This window comes from Cottoperca gobio, chromosome 2, assembly GCF_900634415.1.
Source record: "Cottoperca gobio chromosome 2, fCotGob3.1, whole genome shotgun sequence".
Taxonomy (NCBI): Eukaryota; Metazoa; Chordata; class Actinopteri; order Perciformes; family Bovichtidae; genus Cottoperca; species Cottoperca gobio.
In genome coordinates this window covers 3,879,083-3,894,378 of record NC_041356.1, presented here as the reverse complement: position 1 = coordinate 3,894,378, position 15,296 = coordinate 3,879,083, and the positions used below count along the sequence as shown (strand labels likewise).

Here is a 15,296-nt window from a genome sequence, read left to right as displayed (position 1 = left end):
CTGTCTCTCTGTCGCCCTGTGTGTACCTGGCCTGTACCACTACACTCGATGTCTTTGGAGCGTCTGCCCCCCTTCCTTCTTTCAATGATATGATCTGGTGGTCTGTCCTCGCATGTGATTGGCGGTGTGCCCATCAAAATAATCTGACTGGATTGTCGCAAACAATGTGGCTGGTGAATGGTTGGCTGGTGGTAACCATCCAGGGTGTATCACATGGGGAAGTGCAGGATGAGGCCAGCTGATGGTGGATGTTGTTGATTTTGGTGTCAAAGAATTGCAGGAAGTCATTGCAGTGGTCGGTGGAGACATCTGGAGGGAGAGTTGTAGCAGGCTGAAGTAGGTGGCTAACTGTTGAGAAGAGGGTTCTAGTGTTATGTTTACCAGTGTTGATGAGGTTTGAGTAGTAGGAGGATTTTGCGGTGGAGAGAGCGTTCTTGTAGAGGTGTAGGTGTTCAGTGTAAAGTTGGATGTGCACTGATAGTCCAGTCTTTTTGCACAGCCGCTCGAGTCGATGACCAGTGGTTTTTAGTTGTTGAATGTCTGCGGTGAACCAGGGAGCGGTGTGAACAAAGGAGACTGTGCAAGTTTTGTGGGGGGCCAGAGCATCCAGGGAAGAGGAGAGACAGTCATTGTAGTGACACGCCAGTTCAGCAGGGGAGAAGGATGGGGGATGACTGGGGGAGGAGTTAATGAGGGTGGTGAGATCCGTGGGGTTGATGTGTTTAATGTTTCTGAAGTAGATGGCCCATTGCTTTTTTATGGTGGATAGGGGGGTGTTGACCTTAAAGGACACAACTTTATGGTCAGAGATGGGGAACTCTGCAACAGTAAGGTTAGAGGGTGTAAGACCAGTGCAGCAGTTTAAATCCAGCATGTGGCCTTTGTTATGCGTTGGGAAGTTGACATGCTATGTGATACCAAGACATTCAAGAAGTGAGGTGATGTCATTGGCAAGAGCACTGGAAGGGTCGTCGATATGGATGTTAAAGTCCCCCATGAGGATGACAGTGGGGGATATCGCACAGACAGATGTTAAAAGTTCTGATAGTTCAGTGAGAAAAACAGCAGAGGTTTTAGGAGGTCTGTAGATGGTAACAATAATGATGGGTGCAGAGCCAGTGAGTTTCACAGCTAGGCATTCAAAAGAGGAATGATGGGGTACGGTGATAGTATTGACTTTAACTGTTCTCACGATAGAGCACAGCAAGACCACCCCCTCTTCCGGTAGCACGGGGTTTACTGAAGAAGGTGAAGCCAGGTGGGGCAGCTTCATTAAGGTGGGATAAGTCGTTTGGCTGTTGCCAAGTCTCAGTGAGGCACAATAAGTCAAGGTTTTTGTCAATAATGAACTCCTGAACCAGCAAGGCTTTGCTGGTGAGAGATCTTATATTGAAAAGATTAGATAGGTGACCGCCTTTCAAAGGGTCAGTAGCACACTGTGATTGACAGTACAGGTGGTGGTGCCAGGGGGCGGGGCTCAGTGGACCAGAAAGAGCAAATGTTTGTGTTGCTGCTGTGTTTGGCGTACTGAAAGTTCCGACGTGATCCACGATGTACATATCTGGGTCGTTTGAGGATGTCACGATGGGAAAGCAGAGCTGGCGGGGTCATGTCGTGGGATCGGAGAGACAACAGCTCCGTTACAGAGTATTTCAGCGTCGGGGTGATGCTTCTGACGGTGAAACACAGAGCAGTCCAGTTGATGTTGTTAATTACACCTGTGCTTTTCCTGCATTGACATGTCACATTGTCGGCCCTGGAAAACTTTTCTGGGTTACCTTCAGTTATTACCATGTGCTAAAAACACTGAGCTTAATCGGAATCAGAAATCCTTTATTAGTCCCACAACGGGGAAATTTACCTTGTTACAGCATATGAAGTAAAGTGGTATAGGAACATATGAAGTAAAGTGGCGAGTACACAATAATTAAATATAATAAAGTAATATAAGTTCTAAGTGGTTGATATAAAGTTATACAAAGTGAATATTTCCCATGGCAGTGATAATTGTACAACAGTGGTGGAATAGTCTGTTCTTGGTGTGGTGGTCTACCAGGGGCCGTGATGATTGTAGGGAGAGAGGACCTACGGTATCTCTCTGTGAGACCATGTGGGTGAAACAGCCTGTCACTGAAGGAGCGGCACAGTGCAGATAAAGTGTCCTGGAGGGGGTGGGACATGTTGTCCAATAGAGAGGACAGTGTGGCCGTCATTCTCCTGTCTCCCACCACCTCCACAGTGTCCAGAGGGCTGTCCAGGACAGAGCTGGCCTTCTTCACCAGTCTGTTCAGTCTCTTCCTGTCAGCAGCCGAGATGCTGCTGCCCCAGCAGACCACTCCATAGAAAATAGCTGATGCCATCACAGAGTCAAAGAAGGTTTTAAGGAGTGCCCCCTGCACTCCAAAAGACCTCAGTCTCCTCAGCAGATAAAGCTGCTCCGTCCCTTCTTAAACAGAGCAACAGAGTTATCTGACCAGTCCAGTTTATTGTTCAGGTGAACACCCAGGTACTTGTAAGATTTTATAATCTCAATGTACGTTCCCAGGACGTTCACTGGTGTTGGGGGAGAATGATGGCGCCTCCTGAAGTCCACCAGGAGGGTCTTCCCTGCGTTGAGCAGGAGGTGGTTCCTCTGGCACCAGAGGGCAAAGTCCTGTGTCAGCTCTCTGTACTCCTTGTCATCCCCATCAGAGTTGAGGCCGACAATAGCAGAGTCATCAGAGAACTTGACACTTTGCTTTGTCTTCAGTGTAGAGGGTGAAGGACTAGCAGCTGTGGCAAGTGCTTTACCTACTGTGGCCTCTAGGGCATAGGTCTTCAACAGGGGGTCCGAAATTGTTTGTAGATAAAGCAAATATTTTTTAATAAATAAAATGATACTTTCTCTTTCTTTTTCTTTTTTTGCACATTCACCCCCCTCCCCCGTCGCACAGAACTCCGACATCACCCCTCCCCCCCCCCCCCCTTGTTTAATACCGCTTAAAATATAAGGGGTCCCTGCTCTATGCTAGACCAGTTTGGGGGTCCTTGGCCTGAAAAACGTTGAAGACCCCTGCTCTAGGGTTCCACCTCCCAGGCTATATACTGTACAGGCTGCCCTTCCTTATTGGTGAAGATGAACGTTGTTCAAATACTTTTGTTTTGGTTCATGCCTATTTACTTATTTATTTAATTTTATAATATTTAATTTAGGCCTAATATATTCCCTAAAAAACAACAAAATCAATAAAACACTATTTTCAGATAAAAATCATCTTCATATAATCAGCTTGAAAAATATGTTTTATAAAATATGATTGGTATCATTTGAAGTACCCAGTAATAATCTGTAAAACTTTTGATACATTTGGTACATTTAGCTGATACTACTTCTGTACTTCATAGGTAAAATATATTTGAAGGCAGGACTTTTACTAATAACGGAATATATTTACTACTTTAACTCAAATAAAGAATCTGAATACTTCCACCACTGTAAGCAAGTAAAGCCAAATAATTAGATTTATATTTCTTTTACCGATCATCATCCTTCATTGTTGTTGTTTTTAGTCCGATCTAATCAGAATCAGAATCAGAATCAGAATCAGAATCAGAATCAGAATCAGAATCAGAATCAGAATTTGGTTTATTGCCAAGCAGATTTTCACATACAAGGAATTTGCTTTGGTGTGTAATGGTGCAAATATAAACACAGTAGGAGAAATTAAAAATAAGAGCAAATACAGAAGAATATAAATATAGAAAAAAGAATGTACAGAATGTAATGGAAAATATGTACAGTATATCTTAATTAAATTCAAATTAAAAGTGTTGTAGTAGCAGTAATGTGCAAAATATTCAGAGGAATGTGCATAGGTTCCCACATACGGAGTATGAGGTAGAGTTTGTAGGGTACAGATGTGTGATCACAAATGACAGGGGGGGAGGGAGAGACAGTGTCAGTGGGGGTCTCAGGCCTTGTTGATGAGGCCGACTGCAGAGGGGAATAAACTGTTCATATGGCGTGAGGTTTTGGTCCTGATGGACCGCAGCCTCCTGCCGGATGGAAGTGACTCAAAAAGTCTTTGTCCAGGGTGGGAGGGGTCTGCTGCAATCTTACCTGCACGCTTCCGGGTCCTGGAGGCGTGCAGGTCCTGGAGGGATGGCAGATTGCAGCTGATCACCTACTCCGCAGAGCGAATGACACGCTGCAGTCTGACCTTGTCCCGGTCAGTGGCAGCAGTGTACCAGATGGTGATGGAGGTGAGGATGGACTCGATGATGGCAGTGTAGAAGTGCACCATCATCGTCTTTGGCAGGTTGAATTTCCTCAGCTGCCGCAGGAAGTACATCCTCTGCACTGCTTTCTTAATGAGGGAGGTGATGTTCAGCTCCCACTTCAGGTCCTGGGTGATGATGGTGCCCAGGAAGCGTAAGGACTCCACTGTGTCGATAGGGGAGTCACACAGGGTGATTGGGGCAGGTGTGGCTGGGACTCTTCCTGAAGTCCACTATCATGTCCACTGTCTTTAGAGCGTTGAGCTCCAAGTGATTCACACTGCACCAGGCCACCAGTCGGTCAATCTCCCACCTGTAGGCCGACTCATCCCCTGCCAGAGACGAGTCCGATGAGGGTGGTGTCTTCCGCAAACTTCAGGAGCTTGACAGATTGGTGACTGAAGGTGCAGCTGTTGGTGTACAGGGAGAAAAGCAGAGGAGAAAGATCGCAGCCTTGGGAGGATCCGGTGCTGATGGTCCTGAAGTCAGAGACATGGTTCCCCAGCTTCATGTGCGGTCTCCTGTCAGACAGGAAGTCTGTGATCCACCTGCAGGCACGTTCAGCTGGGAGAGCTTGTCTTGTAACAGAGCTGGGATGATGGTGTTGAAGGCAGAGCTGAAGTCCACAAACGGGATCCTGCCGTAATACTTGTGTATTAGTAACACCACACTGTAAAAATATACTCGGAGCATCATAATGTCTAACTTACTTTATGAATTAGTGTGATATATATATAGAAGTAGCCTAGTAACGTCTGCACGTCATCAACAACTGACTGTCAAATCTAATAAAGAAAGTACAATTTAAAAACATTTGAATCACTTAACATTGAACTATACAGATATATATAATACTGTAGATATGTATAGTGTTCTTCTCGGGCTTCATTTAAAAATAAAATTGAGAAAATAAATAAAATAGCTTTTGGAAAATTGTGCATCTTAAAATAAAGTGCTTAATCTTAGAAACAATAAATAAAGTTTAGCAGCAGCTTGAGTTTCCCTTTTTCTTTAACGGTTTCACATCTTGATTTGAGTCTCAACCAATGTTAGAATAAATCAGTCTCAACACATCTTAACAATTGAACAGTTTAACCCAGGCTAGCACATCCTGGGTTAAACTGTTTTCTATTTGCTTTATTTTATCATAATCCAAATCATATTGGGCTCCGAGTGCTTATTTTCTGTGCCCTCAGTTCAGACTTGAGTGGGTATGTTTGGTCAAAAACGTTGTGCTTTGTCTCATACTGGCGTTTCACATCACCACTTGTAATGAGCACCACGGTCTCTGAGCATATGAGACGCTGGTGTTGTGCTCCAGTGGGAAGGATGAACATGAATGAGTCCATTCTGGGTTGAAAGCTCTGTTGACTGCTCTCTTCTTGGAGAGCGCCATGAGTAGTTATTCTTCTCTCCCTGTCTGCCGCTCACTCGTCTCTTCGTCTGTGTTTCTCTCCCTTTCTCCGTCTTCTCTTCCTGTATCACTAACTCGTCTTTCCGTCTGTCACTCGCCTCTCATCTGTCTGTATTCTGAGTCGCAATGTTTGCCGGTTGGAATGCACAGATTTGATTGGCTGAGTAGCATCACGTGGGATGGCTTAACTCGCATGTAATTGGTCTGTGAGTTTCCTGAAACCGCTAAATCAATTTAAATTCATTGATTATAGGTCCGGGTCCGGATAGGTCGGCGTCTGGGTCCAGACTCGGACCGCGGTCAACCTGTTAGTGACCCCTGCAGTAGATGATCAGTAATATATACTTCTAAAAGTATCAAAACTAGTAAAATTGTATATATAGTATTATTGGATTAGTATTATTGAGGCATTAAAGAATAAGCACCATATTCATTTTGTTGAGAAGTTTCAATATTAACCATGAATCATATTTTATAAAATATTTTATATTTTTTGTCAAATCTTATTATCTTAACTCATTATAAACTATAACTACAGCTGTCCAATAAATGAAGAGGGGTAAAAACTACAATATATCCCTGTGAAATGTAGTGGAAGGGAAGCATAACTTAAAATGGAAACACTCAAGAACTCAAGATTGTACTTAAGTATGTACTTAAATCACCACTTCCACAAGACTAGCTGTGTAGTCAGTGCAGATACAGTGTTTTAATTAGTTAGTTCCAATTCACCAAAGTCACACAATAATAAACAAATTAACCGATGGAGGCAGCGGTAGACCAGCGACTCCTGTTGTGAGAGGTAAAATTACATTTTTTGTCAATGGAGTCTGGTGGCTTTGAAGAGAGCATAGATAATGGCTACAGTTCCCCGTTGCAAAGGGCTGACAAGGGCAAGGTAAAGCGGTGAAAATATTCTAAATATAGTGTACTCTTCAACTGATATGGATGTATAGGTGGCCCTTTTTTTAGATTTCTAAAATATGTTTTGCTGCTGCCCCTGTAATACACTGACTGGATAAGTACCTCATACAACTCCACTTCAAAAAATCCAAACTATCCCTTTAAATCTACACCATTGGCATGGTGAGGTCAACTGACACGTTATGTTGAGGTAAAATAGTATAGATGATGTTTTATTTATTTCAAGTTATGTAAACAAAGGCATGTCGTATAGTTGTATATAGTGAGGACATGGAACCAACTGTGGATATTTTCGCAATTTCTCTGAATTAAGGGCACTGTGAGTGACCTAAACAACAAGTCTTCAGACATGAACAACAAATGTCAGGGGAGCAGGCAGAAAACGTTACTCTCATTGACATGGTACATTGTGTACTAATGGGACCACCACAAGGATGCTTAACCATTTGTTACCATCTAGGTCTGCATTAATTGAACAAGTGATTTAAATAATAACTCGTATTATATGTAACCTTTTGTTTGAGCTGTCATTCAGCAGCAGTCAGCATTTACTGTGATTTAGGCCAGCTCTGGAGGGCAGAATGTCAGCTGGACAAGCTCATCTTCTACGCATGCTCAGTTTAGCCATTTTACGTAGCACGCATGCGCAGTTCGGCTCAGAGGCCATTCATTATAAAGCCGCAAGTTTCTCCGTCTCTTTCCACCTTCAGCCATTTTGACAATGTTAGGAGCTGTGGGACGCTGCTGCACCGGGGCTCTGCAGGCTCTCAAGCCTGGGGTTCAGCCCCTTAAGGCTCTCGTAGGATCCCCAGCCGTCCTTTCACGTAAGTCCTGCATGCTTGGAGCTTTTGAGCGAAATTGTATGAAGAACAATACGATTTTGCGAAGCTGTCAGAAGGGCAGGGGCAATGCTAGCGTAATCTAGCAACATGCTGACGGCATAGCAGGCCTTAACATTAATGTCTAATTTGAATTATGATGGAGTAATTACAAACGTTTGTATTAGGACACGTATACATATATTCTCATGTTGACAGATGTCATGCACCAGAAAATGACTAGGCTGTGTTTTTCTTGTGCTAGCAGCAATGACCTTTATGTAATGACATGAGGCTGCTAAGTTAGCATTACAAGTTACGTTTTAGCAAGGTCTGGCTAGGAGATTAGCAATATAGACAGACGTCTTTAACGTTTACCCACATACCCATTACATTCATATACCAACGGGTAAAGCATAAATAGTATGATTCACCACAAACTTACTTGCCATTGGATGTCCTGCGTTTGTCATTAGCTGTAGTCGCATTAGCAATGTTAGCTCAACGTAACATTACACTTAATTCATCCGTCATTCCACGTTAACGTTATTTAGTCGGGAAAATGTCTTAACGTTTATACTGATCACAATCTATTTATATCCCACTCAAGTAAAGCTACTTAGTGACTTGTTGGAGGGCGTCTCGGTCATTTAAGTTGTGTTTTTAAAAGCTGTTTCGAAGCTTGCCCGACAATCCTTTGACATTGAGACCGAGCGGCCAGACTCGCAGTTGTCTCTTTCCGGTGCTATTTAGCGGACATGATGGCATGTTTGAAGACTGTGGCATTACAAGGTCATGCCTGTAGCACACGTGAGTGTTTGTGTGACACTGAGCTAATTGAACATTACTAATTACTTTACAGGCAGAGACTATGTCGCACCTGCCGCCGCTGCAGCCTTCTCCGGCCGCATTGTGGCTGTCATCGGTGCCGTCGTCGACGTCCAGTTCGACGACGACCTTCCTCCCATTCTCAATGCCCTGGAAGTAGCCGGCCGCGACTCCAGGCTAGTCCTGGAGGTTGCACAGCATCTTGGTGAGCAACTTGCATTTATAACCTTTTTTTTTTTTTTTTTGTCCTGTAGTAATTTGAGTAAACATTACAGTTACACAGTGGACATTAAACTAAACGCATGTTTGTGTTTTAGGGGAGAACACAGTGCGTACCATTGCTATGGATGGTACTGAGGGTCTGGTCCGTGGACAGGGAGTTGTGGACACTGGTGCCCCCATCAGAATCCCAGTGGGTCCTGAGACTCTGGGCAGGATTATGAATGTCATCGGTGAGCCCATTGATGAGAGGGGTCCCATCAACACCAAGCAGTGAGTTCCCTTTAAAATGGCAACACAATAAAATGCATTTATGTAATAAACAAAATCTCTTGGAGAAGCAATGATTAGGTGTTAAAGAACTTGCCAAGAGCTTTTAAATATTTATTGGCCAGTGGAAACTGTTTAACTCTTTGATTAATAGCTGGAAAATGTATTTTTATTCCCCCACAGTACTGCACCTATCCACGCTGAAGCCCCTGAATTCACTGACATGAGCGTGGAGCAGGAGATTCTGGTGACTGGCATCAAGGTTGTGGACCTGTTGGCCCCCTATGCCAAGGGAGGAAAGATCGGTATGGGCCAAAACACAAATGAAACCGAATAGATGATGGCTTGTAAACTGGAATCTTTTGAAGCAAGCAACTTGTTAACATCAAAGCTAATTTTACATTTCTCATGGTCACAGGTCTGTTCGGCGGTGCCGGTGTGGGCAAGACTGTGTTGATCATGGAGCTGATCAACAACGTTGCCAAGGCCCATGGTGGTTACTCTGTGTTTGCCGGCGTGGGTGAGCGTACCCGTGAGGGAAACGACTTGTACCATGAAATGATTGAGTCCGGTGTCATCAACCTGAAAGACGACACCTCCAAGGTGAGGATTTTGGAACACTTCCACAAGAAAATGAAAGAGACATCTACCATGGCATGACTGCAAATCTCAACCACTCACCTCAATTGTTGTCCCTGCTAGGTGGCGCTGGTGTACGGCCAGATGAACGAGCCCCCAGGTGCCCGTGCCAGAGTGGCTCTGACTGGACTGAGCGTAGCAGAGTACTTCCGTGACCAGGAGGGTCAGGATGTGCTGCTCTTCATCGACAACATCTTCCGCTTCACACAGGCTGGCTCTGAGGTCTGTGCAAACTTCCATCATGTCTGTTTGTGGCAGAGATACGCTTGTAATGGCATTTAATAAGGTTGTAACTTTCTGATGCAGTCAGACTTTTAGTGCAGTATGCAGCCACATCCAGATCTCAAGTGACTGAAAATGCTAATAACTGCATGCGTGATAATAACCGAAGTCCTCTTACTCATCAGGTGTCTGCCCTGCTGGGTCGTATCCCCTCTGCTGTGGGTTACCAGCCCACTCTGGCCACTGACATGGGTACCATGCAGGAGAGAATCACCACCACCAAGAAGGGTTCAATCACATCTGTGCAGGTAAACAAGACCTGAAGGAGGATAACTGACTCCAGTGAATGTTCAACTATTTACATGTGAAAAATTAGATGAAGAATATTAAATGATCTAAGATCTAGTTGAATTTAAATATTTTTTTGGTTACTTTATGCAGTGACTCAAAAGGAAATGTTCTATTGAAGATTAACTCTGTATTCTCTCCATCAGGCCATCTATGTGCCCGCTGATGATTTGACTGATCCTGCCCCCGCCACCACCTTCGCTCACTTGGACGCCACCACTGTGTTGTCCCGTGCCATTGCTGAGCTGGGTATCTACCCCGCTGTCGACCCCCTGGATTCAACCTCCCGTATCATGGACCCCAACATCGTCGGCACAGAGCACTACGAAATCGCCCGTGGCGTGCAGAAGATCCTTCAGGTTTGGGACTTGAGGATCTTTTGAAACCTATGATTTCAAATGATATTTGTCAGGCTAACTAGTTTTACTTTCTGCCTATAGGACTACAAATCCCTTCAGGATATCATTGCCATCCTGGGTATGGATGAGTTGTCTGAGGAGGACAAACTGACAGTAGCCCGTGCCCGTAAGATCCAGCGTTTCCTGTCCCAGCCCTTCCAGGTGGCAGAGGTCTTCACTGGCCATATTGGCAAACTGGTGCCCCTCAAGGAAACCATCAAGGGCTTCAAGAGTATCCTTGGCGGTAAGTGTAGTAGATCACCGATGTGACTTCTTAAAGTACTTTATCCACTTTTCTAGATTGTGCCCCTGAACTTATTTAGTACTAATGTTTCCTTGATACCTGTTCCTGTAGGTGACTACGACAGTCTGCCCGAGCAGGCCTTCTACATGGTCGGCGCCATCGAGGAAGTCGTTCAGAAGGCAGAGAGGCTGGCTGAGGAGCACGCTAACAACTAAAACAATCTAACTGAGAAGAGGACAATGAAAGAGGGGTTCTGTGGTTCGGAGCACTTGGTTTGTAAAACATGTCATAATACAAATGTACCTGTCTCGTCATCCTGAAAAAGTTCTATTTAATGTTTCCAATGTAAGATGGAATAAAACGCTGTCTTTACACAAAACCACTTGTCAAATGTATATTTCCTCTGTGCTTTACAAGTAGTGTTGAGAATCTTGTTCCTAATGGGGACTTTCATTAAAATGGCTGTCATCCACTCTGACCACCAGAGGGCAGTCTGGAGCCGTTGAGCTTTCTGAACTGTTGCAGCATACTGAAATAAAACTGGACTGTTTGTTTTCCATAACAAACTATTCACATCTGGGTTAAGATTTACTGCAGGTTCTCCACCTCCAGTCAAGTTTGGACACACCTCATTCAATGTGAAGGTGTCCAAACTTGAATATCTGTATGAGGTGTTGTGGAATATTCTTCTATATTATAATAAAGTTCTCAGTGAGATGTTCAATAAAGTTACGGAAAACCAGGTTCGTCTTTATTTTTCACTTTCACAAATCATAGTGTAGTCTGCAGGAATGCTGAATACGGAGAGAAAACGAAGCTTATATCCAGGATGTGGTGACCTTACAAAACATCCTGAGTAAGATGTTCTTACTGTTGTTCCATCCCCAGCCAGGATAACAGCAATGGCAGTTATACATTATTTCAGATACAGACACATTCACAGCAGGTGCATACTGGGAGCGGAACGTCTTTGCACACAGCAGTTTTCTGCTTGCGGCTGAGTAAATAATTTCTCAGTTTCCGAGAAACAAAGGTAAATGAACATAACTGCTATCAGAGATCATGAGGGACAAATATAAATCTATCTGCAGGGCTTTCCAAGCTAAACTAAAATTCATACGTGTGGCATGCCATTTCATGTTTAATGGTCACGGCTAAAATAAAAATTTAAAGTGATGGTGCAGACAAACTGACCAAGCCAACTTTTAGTTTAGTCAAGTTTATTTATAGAGCACAAACTGACAATCCTTTACAAAGATTACATGTACAAATAAGCATAGTATCTGCCTGCAGTGTTTGCACACTCTGATTTCCTGTTCATCAACATTTAAAAGGCTCAGGTTTAGTCACCTTTGAGCTAAAACAACTACACTTGTCTACAGGAATGTTTTTATTGCTTCTCAACCTTCACTTGCCTATCAAATTCACAAACTGCCTGTAGATTAGGTGGCCTTGTGTACACACAATAAAACCGCTCGTAAGAAAAGCAAGTTTAGACAATATACTGAGAAGTGATCTTTTTGTTAAATATACCAGTAATATTCTTGCAAAACTGTAATTTTCCAATTGCATAAAATGTGCACACATGGATACAAAAATAAACTTATTTCTTGGCAATTGGAATGGCTTGTAAGGTCATAATGTAATCGGAGACACAGGTTGGCATGTACGACAGCGGCAGCCAGAAAAGCTTGGCGTCCCAGCCCGGGGAGTAGCGAGTGCGGGGCCGGACGGCAGACACAGCGTGCTCCATGCAGCGGACCACCTTCATCAGATCTCCATCACTGATCTTGGTAACTTTCTCTGTTATTACCACTAGCGCTAGTGAGGGAAGATGAGTGGAATAAATAAATTAGACAAATTCAAATCATACTCAAAAGAAAAAAGGACGAGCCAAACTTACACTTTTGTAGATAGTCAGCTCCGTAGTCATCTCTGACCTCCTGGGGCACTTTCTCCCACAGAGAATTCACATTCTTGGCCAGAATAGAATAGTCGGTCACATTTGTTTTGAAGAAGCCCGGCTCAATGCAGAGGACTTTGATGCCGAATGGTGCCATATTTAACCTAAGCAGAACATTTGATTTGATCAGTGCTTGTGTGTGAAAGACTGACTTTCTGAAACAAATATGTGGTTTAATGTTTCACCTGAGGCTGTCATTAAATGCTTCCACCCCGTACTTGGAAATAGTGTACGGGCCTCCTGTGACACTGATCCTCCCAAACACACTGGCTACATTCACCACCCTACCCCTGGCCTTCTTAATTAGCGGCAGGACACTTAAGGTCACTGCGATCACTCCGAGCAGGTTGACGTCCAGCATGGACTTGTAGTCATCAATGGTTAGCCAATCACACGGACCGGACGGGATGGACACGCCTGCATTGTTCACCACAGCCCATAGCCCTGGGAGGATCACACAGGAAGTCCAGTCAATTAAATGATTTATAACACTTTTAAACTAAACTTGACTCCATGTTCCTTCACGACTAGCAGAGTTGCACCACACGGTCGTCTTAAGATCACAGAAACAATTCCAAGCATGTTAATACAAGCTGAATCCATCTCACATGAGTGGAAGGAGTTAGGGGTGTGCTGGTTTTTTGTGATACAAAGCAAAACACTGAGGAACATGGTTTGGCTATTGTTTGTCTTTTCACTGGTATTAACCAGAAATCAATGAATAGACGGCAAACTGCAAAATGCAGCAGCGAGACTCCTAAAAAAAAAAAAAAGAAATCAGAAGAGAACACAATATTCCAATTTCAATGAGTTTACTCCGGCTGCCTGTTGGTTTCAGGATTGATTTTAAGATTGTACACATCACTTTTAAGGCCTTTCATGGCCTGACCCCAGAATAAATATCGGAACTGCTGTCCTCTTACGAGCCAGAGCCCAACATCCTCAGGCTACTTTACACCGCTTCATTCTAGATGTTAAACATAAACTACATTGTTTTTTCTTTACGCTTGACCTAATTATTCAAACAACACGCCACACTCACCACGCTCCCCCACTTTGTCCTTGATCATTGCTGCGACTTTGGCTACGCTGTCCTTGGACCTAACATCTAGGTGCGTTGTGATCAGGTTCTTGGAGCAGGACTTCTTCAGATCCTCTTCTCCCTTCTCGCTGAAACAGGAGGCGATCACTCTGAAGCCCTTCTGGTCCAGGTGGCGGGCCAGGAGGTTGCCAAAGCCGGTGTCGCAGCCTGTGATATACACATACTTGGTGCCCTTGTCAGGGACCCTGGGTAGCTCTCTAACCCAGCGGTACAGGTAGTAGAAGAGCAGCAACCCCAGGAGATACAGGAACATGACTGGAAGAACAAAGCAGCTACTTAATACTTCTGTACTCGACTGCATCGATGAGGAGATACTGTACTTCTTACTCCTGGTTATTCTGCAAATTATATTTTCCATTCAAAACATACTATGATTATGAGGTTTATAAATCAGAATGCAATGAAGTGTTATAGATTAACCTGACATTTTACAGAATATATATATAAACTATATAATACAGAATATATGTACACATATGTGGAGACGTGTGTTCGGGCCATAGTTAACATTAAAAGTAATTTAAGAATAAACTAACATTAGCCTGGACGGAAGCCTGATTGCACAACTTGACAGAGAACAAACTTCGAGGTTAATGAACGCACCAGATTTCAAAGTTCACTAACCTATGGTTTCTGATTAGATAACACATTAAAAAGTCAATAGTGTTTGTCATCGTCGACTTTACATTGTATATTTGTAATCAGCATTATGTATGTGAGTAGGATCTTTCATATTCAGTTAGGCTTCTGATAAAGCAGTGTACAAAAAGTGTTAAATATCGCTAAAACTCACTTTTCTTTGTTCCGCATATCGCTTCCTAGCTATGCTGATGTTAATCACATACACACATTAGTTAATTAGCTTGCAAGAAATCCCTAGTAGTGTTCTCCTCATGTCGGAGTTATATCGCTAATCATGTTAAGACATGAAAAGAAGTGTCATACCTGTTGTGCAGAGGTGTAGCCTACTTGGACTGTGGGCAGCTGGTTATCGTCTCTCAGGTTCAGTGAAATGTTTGGCTGCTGTGTGAACAACAACCCTCTCCACCAATAGCAGAGCAGCACTGCGCCCGTCAGCTGCACGCCGGGAAAGTCATTTAATATACTATAGATTATTGTATTATGCTTTAACAAAATACATTTTCTTGAACGTCTTGATCTATTAGTCGGTGTGCTATCTAAAGTATGACTAGGCTTGTTAACACATGCCTAAAATTATTGCGTGGAGTCTGTTTCTTGCTACCAGTAAATAAATAAATATATTCATTTTAAAACAACGGTGACGAATGGTTTTTGGCTGGAAGACCGACCTGAAAGTGCAATTCATTTAATCATTTATTTATTTATTTATCCTGTATGATAATGAGGGATGGTCTGACAGCCATCTCTCACGGTTGGTGCGTTTGTGGTCAATTAACACAAACTGCAAAAACAATTCTATAGTAAAATTGGCATGGACAAAGCCAGGTAAATTAATGCACCTTTACCTCATTGAAACACGTGGCAAAACGAAGGCCTCACGTGTTACTACATGACATTTGACACTGTCATACATTTTAAAATGGATATTTTGCATTATTTATACTCACATTGAAATATAATGTTCATTGATATTTAAATGTAAACGTGCATTCATCAATTTCTAGCCAC

At 43.3% G+C, this 15,296-nt stretch overlaps 2 protein-coding genes across 3 annotated transcripts; one reads left to right on the top strand and one right to left on the bottom strand.

Moving 5' to 3' along the window:
- Positions 1-7,262: 7,262 nt before the first annotated feature.
- Positions 7,263-10,960, top strand: atp5f1b (ATP synthase F1 subunit beta). Its single transcript, XM_029451833.1, has 10 exons — positions 7,263-7,419; positions 8,276-8,446; positions 8,559-8,733; positions 8,914-9,035; positions 9,149-9,333; positions 9,433-9,591; positions 9,777-9,899; positions 10,086-10,298; positions 10,380-10,581; positions 10,693-10,960. Exons 1-10 carry the CDS (start codon positions 7,317-7,319, stop codon positions 10,794-10,796), a joined length of 1,557 nt encoding a protein of 518 aa, XP_029307693.1. The 5' UTR covers positions 7,263-7,316; the 3' UTR covers positions 10,797-10,960.
- An 824-nt stretch (positions 10,961-11,784) lies between these two features.
- Positions 11,785-14,723, bottom strand: LOC115021565 (retinol dehydrogenase 7-like). Of its 2 annotated transcripts, none has more exons than XM_029452083.1 (5): positions 14,592-14,723; positions 13,587-13,901; positions 12,730-12,988; positions 12,485-12,648; positions 11,785-12,402 (listed from the first exon to the last, which is right to left on the bottom strand). In XM_029452083.1, the coding sequence occupies exons 2-5, from the start codon at positions 13,897-13,899 to the stop codon at positions 12,185-12,187; spliced, it is 954 nt and encodes a 317-aa protein (XP_029307943.1). In that variant the 5' UTR covers positions 13,900-13,901; positions 14,592-14,723; the 3' UTR covers positions 11,785-12,184. The 2 variants fall into 2 exon arrangements, with proteins under 2 accessions (XP_029307943.1, XP_029307951.1); XM_029452091.1 differs by lacking the exon at positions 14,592-14,723 and adding an exon at positions 14,440-14,570.
- Positions 14,724-15,296: the final 573 nt, after the last annotated feature.

What these genes read in the sequence shown, in the direction of transcription:
- atp5f1b (XM_029451833.1), top strand. Translation starts at nt 7,317, where the DNA reads ATGTTAGGAGCTGTGGGACGCTGCTGCACCGGGGCTCTGCAGGCTCTC. An exon ending in GGTCCCATCAACACCAAGCA is followed by an intron (nt 8,734 to 8,913) that starts GTGAGTTCCCTT and finishes ATTCCCCCACAG; the next exon opens with TACTGCACCTATCCACGCTG. An exon ending in CTTCAAGAGTATCCTTGGCG is followed by an intron (nt 10,582 to 10,692) that starts GTAAGTGTAGTA and finishes CTGTTCCTGTAG; the next exon opens with GTGACTACGACAGTCTGCCC.
- LOC115021565 (XM_029452083.1), bottom strand. Translation starts at nt 13,899, where the DNA reads ATGTTCCTGTATCTCCTGGGGTTGCTGCTCTTCTACTACCTGTACCGC. An exon ending in GGACAAAGTGGGGGAGCGTG is followed by an intron (nt 12,989 to 13,586) that starts GTGAGTGTGGCG and finishes TGATCCTCCCAG; the next exon opens with GGCTATGGGCTGTGGTGAAC. An exon ending in AGCTGACTATCTACAAAAGT is followed by an intron (nt 12,403 to 12,484) that starts GTAAGTTTGGCT and finishes TTCCCTCACTAG; the next exon opens with CGCTAGTGGTAATAACAGAG.